Source organism: Pseudophryne corroboree, chromosome 1, assembly GCF_028390025.1.
Source record: "Pseudophryne corroboree isolate aPseCor3 chromosome 1, aPseCor3.hap2, whole genome shotgun sequence".
NCBI classification, from domain to species: Eukaryota; Metazoa; Chordata; class Amphibia; order Anura; family Myobatrachidae; genus Pseudophryne; species Pseudophryne corroboree.
This window is the reverse complement of record NC_086444.1, coordinates 141,380,222-141,397,785: the sequence shown is the minus strand read 5'-3', so window position 1 is coordinate 141,397,785 and position 17,564 is coordinate 141,380,222. Positions and strand designations below refer to the sequence as shown.

General features: G+C 46.8%; 1 protein-coding gene across 1 annotated transcript in view; it reads left to right on the top strand.

Moving 5' to 3' along the window:
- SLC30A5 (solute carrier family 30 member 5) overlaps positions 1-17,564 on the top strand; it is a 96,005-nt gene that overhangs the window by 57,326 nt on the left and 21,115 nt on the right. Inside the window, exons 11-12 of the mRNA XM_063963367.1 lie at positions 598-755; positions 8,315-8,444. Of these exons, the coding sequence (XP_063819437.1) occupies positions 598-755; positions 8,315-8,444 (288 nt within the window). The remainder of the gene's footprint in view (positions 1-597; positions 756-8,314; positions 8,445-17,564) is intronic.

Here is a 17,564-nt window from a genome sequence, read left to right as displayed (position 1 = left end):
TGTAGGGGGAGCGACCACCTCCTCTGGATTTAGCCCTAGCTGAGGGGCCAAAATTCCATTAAAAACAGAAAAAAAAAAAAAAAAAAAACATCCCGGAATTTGCATAATGGGCGTGGCCTCACGTCCCGCGATTAGGCCACGCCACCAACCCCCAGCAGGCACAGCAATGAGATAGGGCTCCCCTGTCTCAAGTACCCTGTGCCCCCCGGACTCATAATCAGCCCCTGGGAGCATGCCAGCAGCTCACAGAGCGCTGGGCATGCCCCCTCACTGACGAAAACGGGGCCCTCCCGTGAAGCCACGCCCCCTTTTCGCCGTGTGTGTGTGTGTGTGTGAGAAAGCTGGGAGGTATGCACCCTGCCTGTGCCATGTCCATACTATCTCTGCTTCTGCAGCTGCTCCTAGTGTCCTATAGATTTGGCCAGATCTGTGACTCATTTGACTAACTCCGCCCACTGTTGTGACTCCGCCCAGCGTTAGCAAATGAATCACAAGATCACAGATCTGGGCTATTATATAGGAGATGCCCATAACATAATTCTAGAACTATCCCTTATGCTGTAATGTACAGCATTGTCTCAATACTTCTTGTTTTAGGCATTTACATTTGTGGAACTGTTCTACGGAGTGTGGACCAATAGTTTGGGATTGTTATCTGACGGCTTCCACATGTTGTTTGACTGCTCTGCTCTGGTCATGGGGCTTATTGCTGCACTGATGACTCGATGGAAGGCAACACGCATATTCTCTTATGGGTAAGTAAGTGCTTATATCTGCAGATAAATATTTTTGTAGATCACATTATACAGTCCGGTATGTCTGTGTATACGTTTCATAAGGATTTGCACGTTCTTACAGCCTAGATTGTAACATTAAATATACTCTTATTCAAATAATGTAGTGATATACACTAAGTGCAGTAAGTAAGGAAATAGACGTGTATAACCCCATCTGCCATATGGCCACTTTTCTTTAGTTGGTGGCACTGTACATGTTTATAAGTGTACATTACGGAGCATATTTATAATCAGAAATTGGTTCCGATACTTCATTTCTTATTTAAGTATTGCCTGAATGTACTAAACTTCATATAGAGGGACTGAGGCTGCGATGTAGAAAAAGTACCGTATATACTCGAGTATAAGTCGACCCGAATATAAGCCGAGGCACCTAATTTTACCACAAAAACCTGGGAAAACTTATTGACTAGTATAAGCCTAGGGTGGGAAATGCAGATCTAGCCGTACACAGCCATCACACTGCCAGATATCCCCCCACAGTGCCAGATATGCCCCCCACAGTGCCAGATATGCCCTCACACTGCCAGATATGCCCCCACAGTGTCAGATATGCCCTCACACTGCCAGATATGGCCCCACAGTGCCAGATATGCCCCCTCAGAGCCAGATATGCCCTCATAGTGCCAGATATTCCCCCTCCTAGTGCCAGATATGCCCTCTCATAGTGCCATATATGCACTTCCCCAGTGCCAGTTACGGTACTTACGTTCCGCCGCTCCCGCGCTGTCTTGTGAAGGAGGGACACGGAGGGTACAACACGCGCCTCTCCTGTGTCTCTCCTGTGTCTCCGGCGGCCTGTCTGTTAAATGAAGTGCCGGTTCGTGAGCCAATCAGAGCTCACGAACGGGTACTTCCTCTAATAGACCCGCTGCTGCCGCCGGAGACGCAGGAGGGACACAGGAGAGGCGCGCGCTGTGCCCTCCGTGTCCCTCCTTCACAGTGCACTGACTGCCCTACGTGTCCCCACTCCTTCCCTGCACTGACTCAAGTATAAGTCGAGGGGGCTTTTTCAGCACAAAAAAAAGTGCTGAAAAAGTAGGCTTATACTCGAGTATATACGGTAAATTGATCTCTAATATGCTCATGTTAGTTGGAGCTCCAATACCAGCTGTGTTCCTGCGCACACGCGGTCATCAGACTGCATGTAAATGTGGAGATTGCCAGGGAGGAATGTTGCCGTGTGTAGCACTTTAGCTAATACCATCTAAAGATAGTGGGGCAGATGTATTAAGCCTGGAGAAGTGATAAAGCAGTGATAAGTGGAAGTTGATAATGCACCAGCCAATCATTACGGGTGTGAAAAATGACAGGAGCTGATTGGCTGGTGCGTTATAACCTTCCACTTATCACTGCTTTATCACTTCTCCAGGCTTAATACATCTGCCCCAGTGTTATCTGGGCCAAGTACTGAAATGTTTCACATTCCGGAGCTTGGTACACTTGACAGTCTAGCAGCCCCCATGGAAACTTATCAAGGCTGCTTGAAATTGGCAGACCTGATATCTGCTGCATTACCACCTTCTTACATCCTCGTGATATTTGAAGAACGACGCCGGGTGCCGCCCCCGCTTCATCCCACAAATGGCACAGCATTTCAATTATGCTGCGGCTGACAGAACTGTGAGTGACATCGCAAGACCCGTTCTGCACATCCGTAGCACCACCACAATCATATTTGTACGGAAACTATCGGGGTTTGCTACAAACTTGAATTAGGCCCAAAGTTCATGAACCTTCAAGTTCCTGGAAAGTGTCTGAGTATACTGACATCGTAGTGTAGCTGCCAGTCCAGCCATAGTAACCATAGCTCTGAGCGAATGCCCCTGAATAACTCATGTGTGAGCCCGCAATTTATTATTTCTTTTCTCTAACGTCCTAGTGGATGCTGGGGACTCCGTAAGGACCATGGGGAATAGACGGGCTCCGCAGGAGACATGGGCACTTTAAGAAAGAATTTAGATTCTGGTGTGCTCTGGCTCCTCCCTCTATGTCCCTCCTCCAGACCTCAGTTTGAATCTGTGCCCGGACGAGCTGGGTGCTGTTCAGTGAGCTCTCCTGAGCTTGCTGTAAAAGTATTTTGTTAGGTTTTTTATTTTCAGGGAGCTCTGCTGGCAACAGACTCCCTGCATCGTGGGACTGAGGGGAGAGAAGCAGCCCTACTCTCTGAAGCTAGGTCCTGCTTCTTAGGCTACTGGACACCATTAGCTCCATAGGGATCGTACACAGGATCTCACCCTCGTCGTCCGATCCCAGAGCCGCGCCGCCGTCCCCCTCGCAGAGCCGGAAGACCGAAGCCGGGTGAGTATGAGAAGCAAGAAGACTTCGAAATCGGCGGTAGAAGACTCCGTTCTTCACATGAGGTAACGCACAGCACTGCAGCTGTGCGCCATTGCTCCAAACACCTCACATACTCCGGTCACTGTAAGGGTGCAGGGCGCAGGGGGGGGCGCCCTGGGCAGCATATGGACCTCTGTTGGCAAAAGTAATCATATATACAGTTGGGCACTGTATATATGTATGAGCCCCCGCCAAAAAGATATGTATTTTAGTGGGACAGAAACTCGCCGTCGAGGGGGCGGGGCTTCTCCCTCAGCACTCACCAGCGCCATTTTTTCTCCACAGCTCCGCTGAGAAGAAGCTCCCCAGGCTCTCCCCTGCAGATCACGGTAGAAAAGGGTAAAAGGAGAGGGGGGGCACATAATTAGGCGCAAAAAACACAATATACAGCAGCTATTGGGTTAACATTAAGTTACTGTGTTATTCCTGGGTTATATAGCGCTGGGGTGTGTGCTGGCATACTCTCTCTCTCTGTCTCACCAAAGGGCCTTGTGGGGGAACTGTCTTCAAAAAGGGCATTCCCTGTGTGTATGGTGTGTCGGTACGCTTGTGTCGACATGTCTGATGAGGAAGGCTATGTGGAAGCAGAGCGGGAGCAAATGAATGTGGTGTCTCTGCCGACAGCACCGACACCTGATTGCATGGATATGTGGAAGGTTTTAAATGATAATGTTAATTCCTTGCATAAAAGGTTAGACAAAGCTGAAACCTCAGGACAGTCAGGGTCCCAACCCATGCCTGATCCTATGTCGCAGAGGCCGACAGGGTCTCGGAAGCGCCCACTATCCCAAATTATTGACACGGATACCGACATAGATTCTGACTCCAGTGTCGATTACGATGATGCAAAGTTACAGCCAAAATTGGCTAAATCCATCCGTTATATGATTATAGCTATTAAGAATGTGTTGCACATCACAGAGGAAACCCCAGTCCCTGACGGGAGGGTTCATATGTATGGGGAAAAGAAGTCGCAGGTAGCTTTTCCCCCCTCACACGAGCTCAATGAGTTATGTGAAAAGGCTTGGGAATCTCCAGATAAAAAACTGCAGATTTCCAAAAAGATTCTTATGGCGTATCCTTTCCCGCCAACGGTCAGGTTACGCTGGGAATCCTCCCCTAGGGTGGACAAACCTTTGACACGCTTATCCAAGAAGGTAGCCCTGCCGTCACAGGATACGGCTACCCTCAAAGATGCAAACAGGAGGTTACCCTGAAGTCCATTTATACACATTCAGGTACCTTACTGAGGCCGGCAATCACGTTGGCTTGGGTGTGTAGTGCTGTAGCAGCATGGACGGATACCTTATCTGAGGAACTTGATACCTTAGACAAGGATACTATATTAATGACCCTGTGGCATATTAAAGACGCTGTCCTTTATATGAGAGATGCTCAGAGAGACATTAGCCTACTAGGTTCCATAATAAATGCTATGTCGATTTCTGCCAGAAGGGTCTTGTGGACTCGGCAATGGACAGGGGATGCCGACTCAAAAAGGTACATGGAGGTTTTACCTTACAAGGGTGAGGAATTGTTTGGGGAGGGTCTCTCGGACCTGGTCTCCACAGCTACGGCTGGTAAGTCAAATTTTTTGCCATATGTTTCCTCACAACCTAAGAAAGCACTGTATTACCAAATGCAGTCCTTTCGATCACAGAAAAACAAGAAAGTCCGAGGTGCGTCTTTTCTTGCCAGAGGCAGGGGCAGAGGAAAGAAGCTGCACAACACAGCTAGTTCCCAGGAACAGAAGTCCTCCCCGGCTTCCACTAAATCCACCGCATGACGCTGGGGCTCCACAGGCGGAGCTAGGCCCGGTGGGGGCGCATCTCCGAAATTTCAGCCACAAGTGGGTTCACTCACAGTTGGATCCCTGGGCAATAGATATTGTGTCTCAGGGATGCAAGCTGGAATTCGAAGAGATACCCCCTCACCGATACCTCAAGTCTGCCCTGCCAGCTTCCCCCTTAGAGAGGGAAATAGTGTTAAGTGCAATTCACAAATTGTATCTTCAGCAGGTGGTGGTCAAGGTTCCCCTCCTTCAACAAGGAAAGGGTTATTATTCGACCATGTTTGTGGTACCGAAACAGGACGGTTCGGTCAGACCCATATTGAATTTAAAATCCCTGAACATGTACCTAAAAAGGTTCTGGTTCAAGATGGAATCGCTGAGAGCGGTCATTGCAAGCTTGGAAGGGGGGGATTTTATGGGGATCCGGTCTGAAGATCGACAGTATCTAGGTCGACAATGTTTAGGTCGACCACTATAGGTCGACAGTCACTAGGTCGACATGGATGGAAGGTCGACAGGGTTTCTAGGACGACGTGCTAGGTCGACAGGTCTAAAGGTCGACATGAGTTTTTCACATTTTTTTTTTCTTTTTTTGAATTTTTTCATACTTAACGATCCACGTGGACTACGATTGGAACGGTAAAGTGTGCCGAGCGAAGCGGTAGCGGAGCGAAGGCACCATGCCCGAAGCATGGCGAGCGAAGCGAGCCATGCGAGGGGACGCGGTGCACTAATTTGGGATCCCGGTCACTCTACGAAGAAAACGACCCAAAAAAAACAACTCATGTCGACCTTTAGACCTGTCGTCCTAGCACATGTCGACCTAGAAACCCTGTCGACCTTCCATCCATGTCGACCTAGTGACTGTCGACCTATAGTGGTCGACCTAAACATTGTCGACCTAGATACTGTCGATTTGATGAACCACACCCATTTTTTGGTGTCTCTGGACATAAAGGATGCATACCTTCATGTCCCCATTTATCCACCTCATCAGGCGTACCTCAGATTTGTGGTACAGGATTGTCATTAGCAATTTCAGACGTTGCCGTTTGGTCTCTCCACGGCTCCGAGAATATTTACCAAGGTAATGGCGGAAATGATGGTACTCCTGCGGAAGCAAGGGGTCACAATTATCCCATACTTGGACGATCTCCTCATAAAAGCGAGGTCAAGAGAGCAGTTGCTGATCAGCGTAGCACGTTCTCTGGAAGTGTTACGGCAACACGGCTGGATTCTGAATATTCCAAAGTCGCAGTTGGTTCCTACGACTCGTCTGCCTTTCCTGGGCATGATTCTGGACACAAGCCAGAAAAGGGTTTATCTCCCGATAGAGAAGGTTCAGGAACTCATGACACTGGTCAGGGACCTATTAAAACCAAAACAGGTGTCAGTACATCACTGCACTCGAGTCCTGGGAAAGATGGTGGCATCATACGAGGCCATTCCCTTCGGCAGGTTCCATGCGAGGACCTTTCAATGGGACTAACTGGACAAATGGTCCGGATCACATCTTCAGATGTATCGGTTAATCACCCTATCCCCCAGGGCCAGGGTGTCTCTCCTGTGGTGGCTGCAGAGTGCTCACCTTCTCGAGGGCCGCAGATTCGGCATTCAGGACTGGGTCCTGGTGACCATGGATGCAAGCCTCCGAGGGTGGGGAGCAGTCACACAGGGAAGAAATTTCCAAGGTCTGTGGTCAAGTCAGGAGACTTGCCTTCACATCAACATCCTGGAACTAAGGGCCATTTACAACGCCCTACGTCAAGCAGAGACCCTGCTTCGCAGTCAACCAGTTCTGTTTCAGTCAGACAACATCACCGCTGTGGCTCATGTGAACCAACAAGGCGGCACAAGGAGCAGGGTGGCGATGGCTGAAGCCACCAGAATTCTTCGCTGGGCGGAGAATCATGTAAGCGCACTGTCAGCAGTGTTCATCCCGGGGGTAGACAACTATGAAGCAGACTTCCTCAACAGGCACGACCTCCACCCGGGGGAGTGGGGACTTCATCAAGAAGTCTTCGCACAGGTTGCAAGTCGGTGGGAACTGCCACAGGTGGACATGATGGCATCCCGCCTCAACAAGAAACTACAGAGGTATTGCGCCAGGTCAAGAGACCCTCAGGCGATAGCTGTAGACGCCCTGGTGATACCGTGGGTGTTCCAATCGGACTATGTATTTCCTCCTCTTCCTCTCATACCCAAGGTGTTGAGAATCATAAGAAAAAGAGGAGTGAGAACAATACTCATTGTTCCGGATTGGCCAAGAAGGACTTGGTATCCAGATCTGCAAGAAATGCTCACAGAGGACCCGTGGCCTCTTCCTCTAAGACAGGACTTGTTGCAACAAGGGCCCTGTCTGTTCCAAGACTTACCGCGGCTGCGTTTGACGGCATGGCGGTTGAACGCCGGATCCTAGCGGAAAAAGGCATTCCAGATGAGGTAATTCCTACGCTGATAAAGGCTAGGAAGGACGTGACAGCTCAACATTATCACCGTATATGGCGAAAATATGTTGCTTGGTGTGAGGCCAGGAATGCCCCTACGGAGGAATTCCAGCTGGGCCGTTTCCTTCACTTCCTACAGTCAGGAGTGACTTTGGGCCTAAACTTTCTTTGTAATGCCCGAGGGGTCTCGGCATTACAGCTGTGCCAAGTGGCTACTTGGTCAGGTTCAAACACTTTTGCAAAGTTCTACAAGTTTGATACCCTGGCTGAGGAGGACCTTGTGTTTGCTCATTCGGTGCTGTAGAGTCATCCGCACTTTCCCGCCCATTTGGGAGCTTTGGTATAATCCCCATGGTCCTTACGGAGTCCCCAGCATCCACTAGGACGTTAGAGAAAATAAGATTTTACTTACCGGTAAATCTATTTCTCGTAGTCCGTAGTGGATGCTGGGCGCCCGTCCCAAGTGCGGACTTCTTCTGCAATACTTGTATATTGTTATTGCTGCAATAAGGGTTATGTTATGGTTGCATCAGGGTTGAACTGATGCTCTGTTGTTGTTCATACTGTTGACTGGGTAAGTTTATCACAAGTTATACGGTGTGATTGGTGTGGTTGGTATGAGTCTTGCCCTGGATTTCCAAAATCCTTTCCTTGTACTGTCAGCTCTTCCGGGCACAGTTTCTCTAACTGAGGTCTGGAGGAGGGACATAGAGGGAGGAACCAGAGCACACCAGAATCTAAATTCTTTCTTAAAGTGCCCATGTCTCCTGCGGAGCCCGTCTATTCCCCATGGTCCTTACGGAGTCCCCAGCATCCACTACGGACTACGAGAAATAGATTTACTGGTAAGTAAAATCTTATTTTTTCCAAGACTTCACATGAAGAAGAACAAGAAAACATCATAAGTCTTCTCCATTTCTTGTCACGTATCATTGTAGGTATGGGCGAGTGGAAATACTGTCTGGGTTTATCAATGGGCTCTTCTTGGTGGTGATATCATTCTTCGTGTTTGTTGAAGCTATGGCCAGAATATTTGATCCACCAGACATCAATACCGATATGTTAACAGTAAGTTTAAGAGAGATTCATCATTATGGAAATTAACACATGTGGCAAGGAGTGTGCCCAAGATGGCTATGACTGACGTGTCCTTTTAATCCACCACAAGATTGTATAGTGATTAATCTGAATCTTGGTTATAACTGAGGATGAGTGATCGCACTCTATTAATACATAAACTAGAGATCAGCTGTTCGGATTTACTCGGTTATGTTCGGATCTCTAAATGGCATGTAATTGGCTATCCAGCTTACAAGATTTTGATGGCCAATTAGATAAATCCAAACTTGCACTAGTTAGGCGAAAAGAAACTAGTAAATCCGAACCACTCATCTCTAACATTAACACAGTCCCACTGCAGACATAAATATTCATATTCATTTTATTGACAATTTTGATTCATCTTTAGACCCAAAACTATTGAATCATTAAAAAGGTTTCTGATACCAGACATGGGGGAAACAATATCTATGTATGCCACCATTATTATCAAATTGACTGAGGTGCTAATTAAGTCACCTGTGGCCAAGCATGGATAAAGTTAAAACCTGGATTGTTGGGGTGCCTTGAGGACCGCGTTTGAGAACTTCTGCCCTAGCCTGTAAACTCTTACTGTCAGGGCCCTCTGCACTTCTGTTCTCTGCCTACGTTATACCGTCCCCAGTGACTCTGATCCTTTCTGTTTGATGCCCCTAACCATGTCATACTGACCATTAAGGTAATAGATTTTCATATATATATATATATATATATATATATATAGATAGGTGTGTATGTGTGTGTGTGTATATATATATATATATATATATACACACCTATCTATATATATATATATATATATATATATATATATATATATATATATATAAACAAGAAGTGGAGTAGCAGGCACTCTCAGTATGTTCAACCACCGGGGTGCCTTCCAATGAAGGAAATAGCGTTCATGCAGTCCCCTGGGTGTAGCTATGTAAACTCAACCACCCTCCAGGGACCAGGCGGCACTCCACGGATTTATTTTAGAAAAATAACTTTAATATATATAAAGTCAAAAGTTCAATACATAGTGCAAAAACAAACCGACGTTTCAACGCCTCACAGGCGTTTTTTTCAAGGTGCACAGTGCTAAAGGAATAAAGAAAAACAACCAAAGAACAGAAACCACAAGTGTACTCACCTAAATAGCCACCTCGTGTAAGGTCTCACCTCTTCCCGCTTCCGGACGCCAGTGGCGAGCCACACGCGCTCCAAGGCTGAGTCAGCGGCGCCCGTCAGTTACGTCATACCGTTGCCAAGTGACCAGACGCGATGTGCACTCTAGCCGCGGCTCCAGCTAAACAGAGAAGGGGGACAATTACATTTACATTGGATAGAAAGTGCATACGTGCTTCAAACTAAGAGAGATAATAAAAGATTATAAAAGATTAAAAACAGGAGACACAGGAGAATGAACGGTTAAAGCATGCAGCAATACGGGTAGACACCATGTAATCAATTGAAAACAATAATCATCCATAAAAGGTTTATCCTCATCACCATTATATAGGAACGGACACTAACACCCTTCAGAATAGGCACAAGCACCATAGATAAGATGTTCACAGTGCATAATACAGATTAAGAATCACATCCATTTTAGAATTATCACTAGGCCCAGGACTATTAGAAAAAATATACACATAATTAAGGTTTATAAAAAAAACATTCCAGGGCATTTGCTCATTGAGACCGTGCGGGGTAAGTGAATTCAAGATAAAAATCCATCTGGCTTCTTTTTGTGCCAGTGCTTTCGCTCTATCACCCCCACATGTCAATACCGGTACATTGTCCAGAATTTTATATCTCAAGTCAGATAGTTTATGATTCGCCATTTTAAAATGGCGGGCGACCGGTTGGTCCCTTTTCTTCCCATCCAGGGCCCCCCTGATCGCAGAGCGATGTAAGGCCATGCGCTCCCTAAATGTCCTTATAGTCTGGCCTACATATACAACTCCGCATGGACAAAAAATAACGTAAATTACAAACTGGGTTGTACAGGTCACATAATGTTGAATCCGATGAGATCTCCGGGTGATTGGTTGTGAAAAAGTGGGCGTTGAAACGTCGGTTTGTTTTTGCACTATGTATTGAACTTTTGACTTTATATATAAAAGCTATTTTTTGTGGTTGAGTTAACATAGCTACACCCAGGGGACTGCATTAACGCTATATATATATATATATATATATATATATAATTAGTAATAAATTCTCAGGAGCACTCGCCAGTCTTCATGTTAGAGATGAGCGCCTGAAATTTTTCGGGTTTTGTGTTTTGGTTTTGGGTTCGGTTCCGCGGCCGTGTTTTGGGTTCGAACGCGTTTTGGCAAAACCTCACCGAATTATTTTTGTCGGATTCGGGTGTGTTTTGGATTCGGGTGTTTTTTTCCAAAAACACTAAAAAACAGCTTAAATCATAGAATTTGGGGGTCATTTTGATCCCAAAGTATTATTAACCTCAAAAACCATAATTTACACTCATTTTCAGTCTATTCTGAATACCTCACACCTCACAATATTATTTTTAGTCCTAAAATTTGCACCGAGGTCGCTGTGTGAGTAAGATAAGCGACCCTAGTGGCCGACACAAACACCGGGCCCATCTAGGAGTGGCACTGCAGTGTCACGCAGGATGTCCCTTCCAAAAAACCCTCCCCAAACAGCACATGACGCAAAGAAAAAAAGAGGCGCAATGAGGTAGCTGTGTGAGTAAGATTAGCGACCCTAGTGGCCGACACAAACACCGGGCCCATCTAGGAGTGGCACTGCAGTGTCACGCAGGATGGCCCTTCCAAAAAACCCTCCCCAAACAGCACATGACGCAAAGAAAAAAAGAGGCGCAATGAGGTAGCTGTGTGAGTAAGATTAGCGACCCTAGTGGCCGACACAAACACCGGGCCCATCTAGGAGTGGCACTGCAGTGTCACGCAGGATGGCCCTTCCAAAAAACCCTCCCCAAACAGCACATGACGCAAAGAAAAAAAGAGGCGCAATGAGGTAGCTGACTGTGTGAGTAAGATTAGCGACCCTAGTGGCCGACACAAACACCGGGCCCATCTAGGAGTGGCACTGCAGTGTCACGCAGGATGTCCCTTCCAAAAAACCCTCCCCAAACAGCACATGACGCAAAGAAAAAAAGAGGCGCAATGAGGTAGCTGTGTGAGTAAGATTAGCGACCCTAGTGGCCGACACAAACACCGGGCCCATCTAGGAGTGGCACTGCAGTGTCACGCAGGATGTCCCTTCCAAAAAACCCTCCCCAATCAGCACATGATGCAAAGAAAAAGAAAAGAAAAAAGAGGTGCAAGATGGAATTATCCTTGGGCCCTCCCACCCACCCTTATGTTGTATAAACAAAACAGGACATGCACACTTTAACCAACCCATCATTTCAGTGACAGGGTCTGCCACACGACTGTGACTGATATGACGGGTTGGTTTGGACCCCCCCCAAAAAAGAAGCAATTAATCTCTCCTTGCACAAACTGGCTCTACAGAGGCAAGATGTCCACCTCATCTTCACCCTCCGATATATCACCGTGTACATCCCCCTCCTCACAGATTATCAATTCGTCCCCACTGGAATCCACCATCTCAGCTCCCTGTGTACTTTGTGGAGGCAATTGCTGCTGGTCAATGTCTCCGCGGAGGAATTGATTATAATTCATTTTAATGAACATCATCTTCTCCACATTTTCTGGATGTAACCTCGTACGCCGATTGCTGACAAGGTGAGCGGCGGCACTAAACACTCTTTCGGAGTACACACTTGTGGGAGGGCAACTTAGGTAGAATAAAGCCAGTTTGTGCAAGGGCCTCCAAATTGCCTCTTTTTCCTGCCAGTATAAGTACGGACTGTGTGACGTGCCTACTTGGATGCGGTCACTCATATAATCCTCCACCATTCTATCAATGTTGAGAGAATCATATGCAGTGACAGTAGACGACATGTCCGTAATCGTTGTCAGGTCCTTCAGTCCGGACCAGATGTCAGCATCAGCAGTCGCTCCAGACTGCCCTGCATCACCGCCAGCGGGTGGGCTCGGAATTCTGAGCCTTTTCCTCGCACCCCCAGTTGCGGGAGAATGTGAAGGAGGAGATGTTGACAGGTCGCGTTCCGCTTGACTTGACAATTTTGTCACCAGCAGGTCTTTCAACCCCAGCAGACCTGTGTCTGCCGGAAAGAGAGATCCAAGGTAGGCTTTAAATCTAGGATCGAGCACGGTGGCCAAAATGTAGTGCTCTGATTTCAACAGATTGACCACCCGTGAATCCTTGTTAAGCGAATTAAGGGCTGCATCCACAAGTCCCACATGCCTAGCGGAATCGCTCCGTGTTAGCTCCTTCTTCAATGCCTCCAGCTTCTTCTGCAAAAGCCTGATGAGGGGAATGACCTGACTCAGGCTGGCAGTGTCTGAACTGACTTCACGTGTGGCAAGTTCAAAGGGCATCAGAACCTTGCACAACGTTGAAATCATTCTCCACTGCACTTGAGACAGGTGCATTCCACCTACTATATCGTGCTCAATTGTATAGGCTTGAATGGCCTTTTGCTGCTCCTCCAACCTCTGAAGCATATAGAGGGTTGAATTCCACCTCGTTACCACTTCTTGCTTCAGATGATGGCAGGGCAGGTTCAGTAGTTTTTGGTGGTGCTCCAGTCTTCTGTACGTGGTGCCTGTACGCCGAAAGTGTCCCGCAATTTTTCTGGCCACCGACAGCATCTCTTGCACGCCCCTGTCGTTTTTTAAAAAATTCTGCACCACCAAATTCAAGGTATGTGCAAAACATGGGACGTGCTGGAATTTGCCCATATTTAATGCACACACAATATTGCTGGCGTTGTCCGATGCCACAAATCCACAGGAGAGTCCAATTGGGGTAAGCCATTCCGCGATGATCTTCCTCAGTTGCCGTAAGAGGTTTTCAGCTGTGTGCGTATTCTGGAAAGCGGTGATACAAAGCGTAGCCTGCCTAGGAAAGAGTTGGCGTTTGCGAGATGCTGCTACTGGTGCCGCCGCTGCTGTTCTTGCGGCGGGAGTCCATACATCTACCCAGTGGGCTGTCACAGTCATATAGTCCTGACCCTGCCCTGCTCCACTTGTCCACATGTCCGTGGTTAAGTGGACATTGGGTACAACTGCATTTTTTAGGACACTGGTGAGTCTTTTTCTGACGTCCGTGTACATTCTCGGTATCGCCTGCCTAGAGAAGTGGAACCTAGATGGTATTTGGTAACGGGGGCACACTGCCTCAATAAATTGTCTAGTTCCCTGTGAACTAACGGCGGATACCGGACGCACGTCTAACACCAACATAGTTGTCAAGGACTCAGTTATCCGCTTTGCAGTAGGATGACTGCTGTGATATTTCATCTTCCTCGCAAAGGACTGTTGAACAGTCAATTGCTTACTGGAAGTAGTACAAGTGGGCTTACGACTTCCCCTCTGGGATGACCATCGACTCCCAGCGGCAACAACAGCAGCGCCAGCAGCAGTAGGCGTTACACGCAAGGATGCATCGGAGGAATCCCAGGCAGGAGAGGACTCGTCAGACTTGCCAGTGACATGGCCTGCAGGACTATTGGCATTCCTGGGGAAGGAGGAAATTGACACTGAGGGAGTTGGTGGGGTGGTTTGCGTGAGCTTGGTTACAAGAGGAAGGGATTTACTGGTCAGTGGACTGCTTCCGCTGTCACCCAAAGTTTTTGAACTTGTCACTGACTTATTATGAATGCGCTGCAGGTGACGTATAAGGGAGGATGTTCCGAGGTGGTTAACGTCCTTACCCCTACTTATTACAGCTTGACAAAGGGAACACACGGCTTGACACCTGTTGTCCGCATTTCTGGTGAAATACCTCCACACCGAAGAGCTGATTTTTTTGGTATTTTCACCTGGCATGTCAACGGCCATATTCCTCCCACGGACAACAGGTGTCTCCCCAGGTGCCTGACTTAAACAAACCACCTCACCATCAGAATCCTTCTGGTCAATTTCCTCCCCAGCGCCAGCAACACCCATATCCTCCTCATCCTGGTGTACTTCAACACTGACATCTTCAATCTGACTATCAGGAACTGGACTGCGGGTGCTCCTTCCAGCACTTGCAGGGGGCATGCAAATAGTGGAAGGCGCATGCTCTTCACGTCCAGTGTTGGGAAGGTCAGGCATCGCAACCGACACAATTGGACTCTCCTTGTGGATTTGGGATTTCAAAGAACGCACAGTTCTTTGCGGTGCTTTTGCCAGCTTGAGTCTTTTCAGTTTTCTAGCGAGAGGCTGAGTGCTTCCATCCTCATGTGAAGCTGAACCACTAGCCATGAACATAGGCCAGGGCCTCAGCCGTTCCTTGCCACTCCGTGTGGTAAATGGCATATTGGCAAGTTTACGCTTCTCCTCCGACAATTTTATTTTAGGTTTTGGAGTCCTTTTTTTTCTGATATTTGGTGTTTTGGATTTGACATGCTCTGTACTATGACATTGGGCATCGGCCTTGGCAGACGACGTTGCTGGCATTTCATCGTCTCGGCCATGACTAGTGGCAGCAGCTTCAGCACGAGGTGGAAGTGGATCTTGATCTTTCCCTAATTTTGGAACCTCAACTTTTTTGTTCTCCATATTTTATAGGCAGAACTAAAAGGCACCTCAGGTAAACAATGGAGATGGATGGATTGGATACTAGTATACAATTATGGACGGACTGCCACGGTTAGGTGGTATAAAAAAACCACGGTTAGGTGGTATATATTGTAATACAATTATGGATGGACGGACTGCCTGCCGAGTGCCGACACAGAGGTAGCCACAGCCGTGAACTACCGCACTGTACACTGGTTGATAAAGAGATAGTAGTATACTCGTAACAACTAGTATGACTGACTATGACGGTATAAAGAATGAAAAAAAAAACACGGTTAGGTGGTATATATTGTAATACAATTATGGATGGACGGACTGCCTGCCGAGTTCCGACACAGAGGTAGCCACAGCCGTGAACTACCGCACTGTACACTGGTTGATAAAGAGATAGTAGTATACTCGTAACAACTAGTATGACTGACTATGACGGTATAAAGAATGAAAAAAAAAACACGGTTAGGTGGTATATATTATAATACAATTATGGATGGACGGACTGCCTGCCGACTGCCGACACAGAGGTAGCCACAGCCGTGAACTACCGCACTGTACACTGGTTGATAAAGAGATAGTAGTATACTCGTAACAACTAGTATGACACTATGACGGTATAAAGAATGAAAAAAAAACCACGGTTAGGTGGTATATATTATAATAATACAATTATGGATGGACGGACTGCCTGCCGAGTTCCGACACAGAGGTAGCCACAGCCGTGAACTACCGCACTGTACACTGGTTGATAAAGAGATAGTAGTATACTCGTAACAACTAGTATGACTGACTATGACGGTATAAAGAATGAAAAAAAAACCACGGTTAGGTGGTATATATTATAATACAATTATGGATGGACGGACTGCCTGCCGACTGCCGACACAGAGGTAGCCACAGCCGTGAACTACCGCACTGTACACTGGTTGATAAAGAGATAGTAGTATACTCGTAACAACTAGTATGACACTATGACGGTATAAAGAATGAAAAAAAAACCACGGTTAGGTGGTATATATTATAATAATACAATTATGGATGGACGGACTGCCTGCCGACTGCCGACACAGAGGTAGCCACAGCCGTGAACTACCGCACTGTACACTGGTTGATAAAGAGATAGTAGTATACTCGTAACAACTAGTATGACTGACTATGACGGTATAAAGAATGAAAAAAAAACCACGGTTAGGTGGTATATATTATAATACAATTATGGATGGACGGACTGCCTGCCGACTGCCGACACAGAGGTAGCCACAGCCGTGAACTACCGCACTGTACACTGGTTGATAAAGAGATAGTAGTATACTCGTAACAACTAGTATGACACTATGACGGTATAAAGAATGAAAAAAAAACCACGGTTAGGTGGTATATATTATAATACAATTATGGATGGACGGACTGCCTGCCGACTGCCGACACAGAGGTAGCCACAGCCGTGAACTACCGCACTGTACACTGGTTGATAAAGAGATAGTAGTATACTCGTAACAACTAGTATGACACTATGACGGTATAAAGAATGAAAAAAAAACCACGGTTAGGTGGTATATATTATAATACAATTATGGATGGACGGACTGCCTGCCGAGTGCCGACACAGAGGTAGCCACAGCCGTGAACTACCGCACTGTACACTGGTTGATAAAGAGATAGTAGTATACTCGTAACAACTAGTATGACTGACTATGACGGTATAAAGAATGAAAAAAAAACCACGGTTAGGTGGTATATATTATAATACAATTATGGATGGACGGACTGCCTGCCGACTGCCGACACAGAGGTAGCCACAGCCGTGAACTACCGCACTGTACACTGGTTGATAAAGAGATAGTAGTATACTCGTAACAACTAGTATGACACTATGACGGTATAAAGAATGAAAAAAAAACCACGGTTAGGTGGTATATATTATAATACAATTATGGATGGACGGACTGCCTGCCGACTGCCGACACAGAGGTAGCCACAGCCGTGAACTACCGCACTGTACACTGGTTGATAAAGAGATAGTAGTATACTCGTAACAACTAGTATGACACTATGACGGTATAAAGAATGAAAAAAAAACCACGGTTAGGTGGTATATATTATAATAATACAATTATGGATGGACGGACTGCCTGCCGACTGCCGACACAGAGGTAGCCACAGCCGTGAACTACCGCACTGTACACTGGTTGATAAAGAGATAGTAGTATACTCGTAACAACTAGTATGACTATGACGACGGTATAAAGAAAGAAAAAAAAATACCACGGTTAGGTGGTATATAATTATACAATTATGGATGGACGGACTGCCTGCCGAGTGCCGACTGCCGACACAGAGGTAGCCACAGCCGTGAACTACCGCACTGTACTGTGTCTGCTGCTAATATAGACTGGTTGATAAAGAGATAGTATACAACAATATACTACTATACTGGTGGTCAGGCACTGGTCACCAC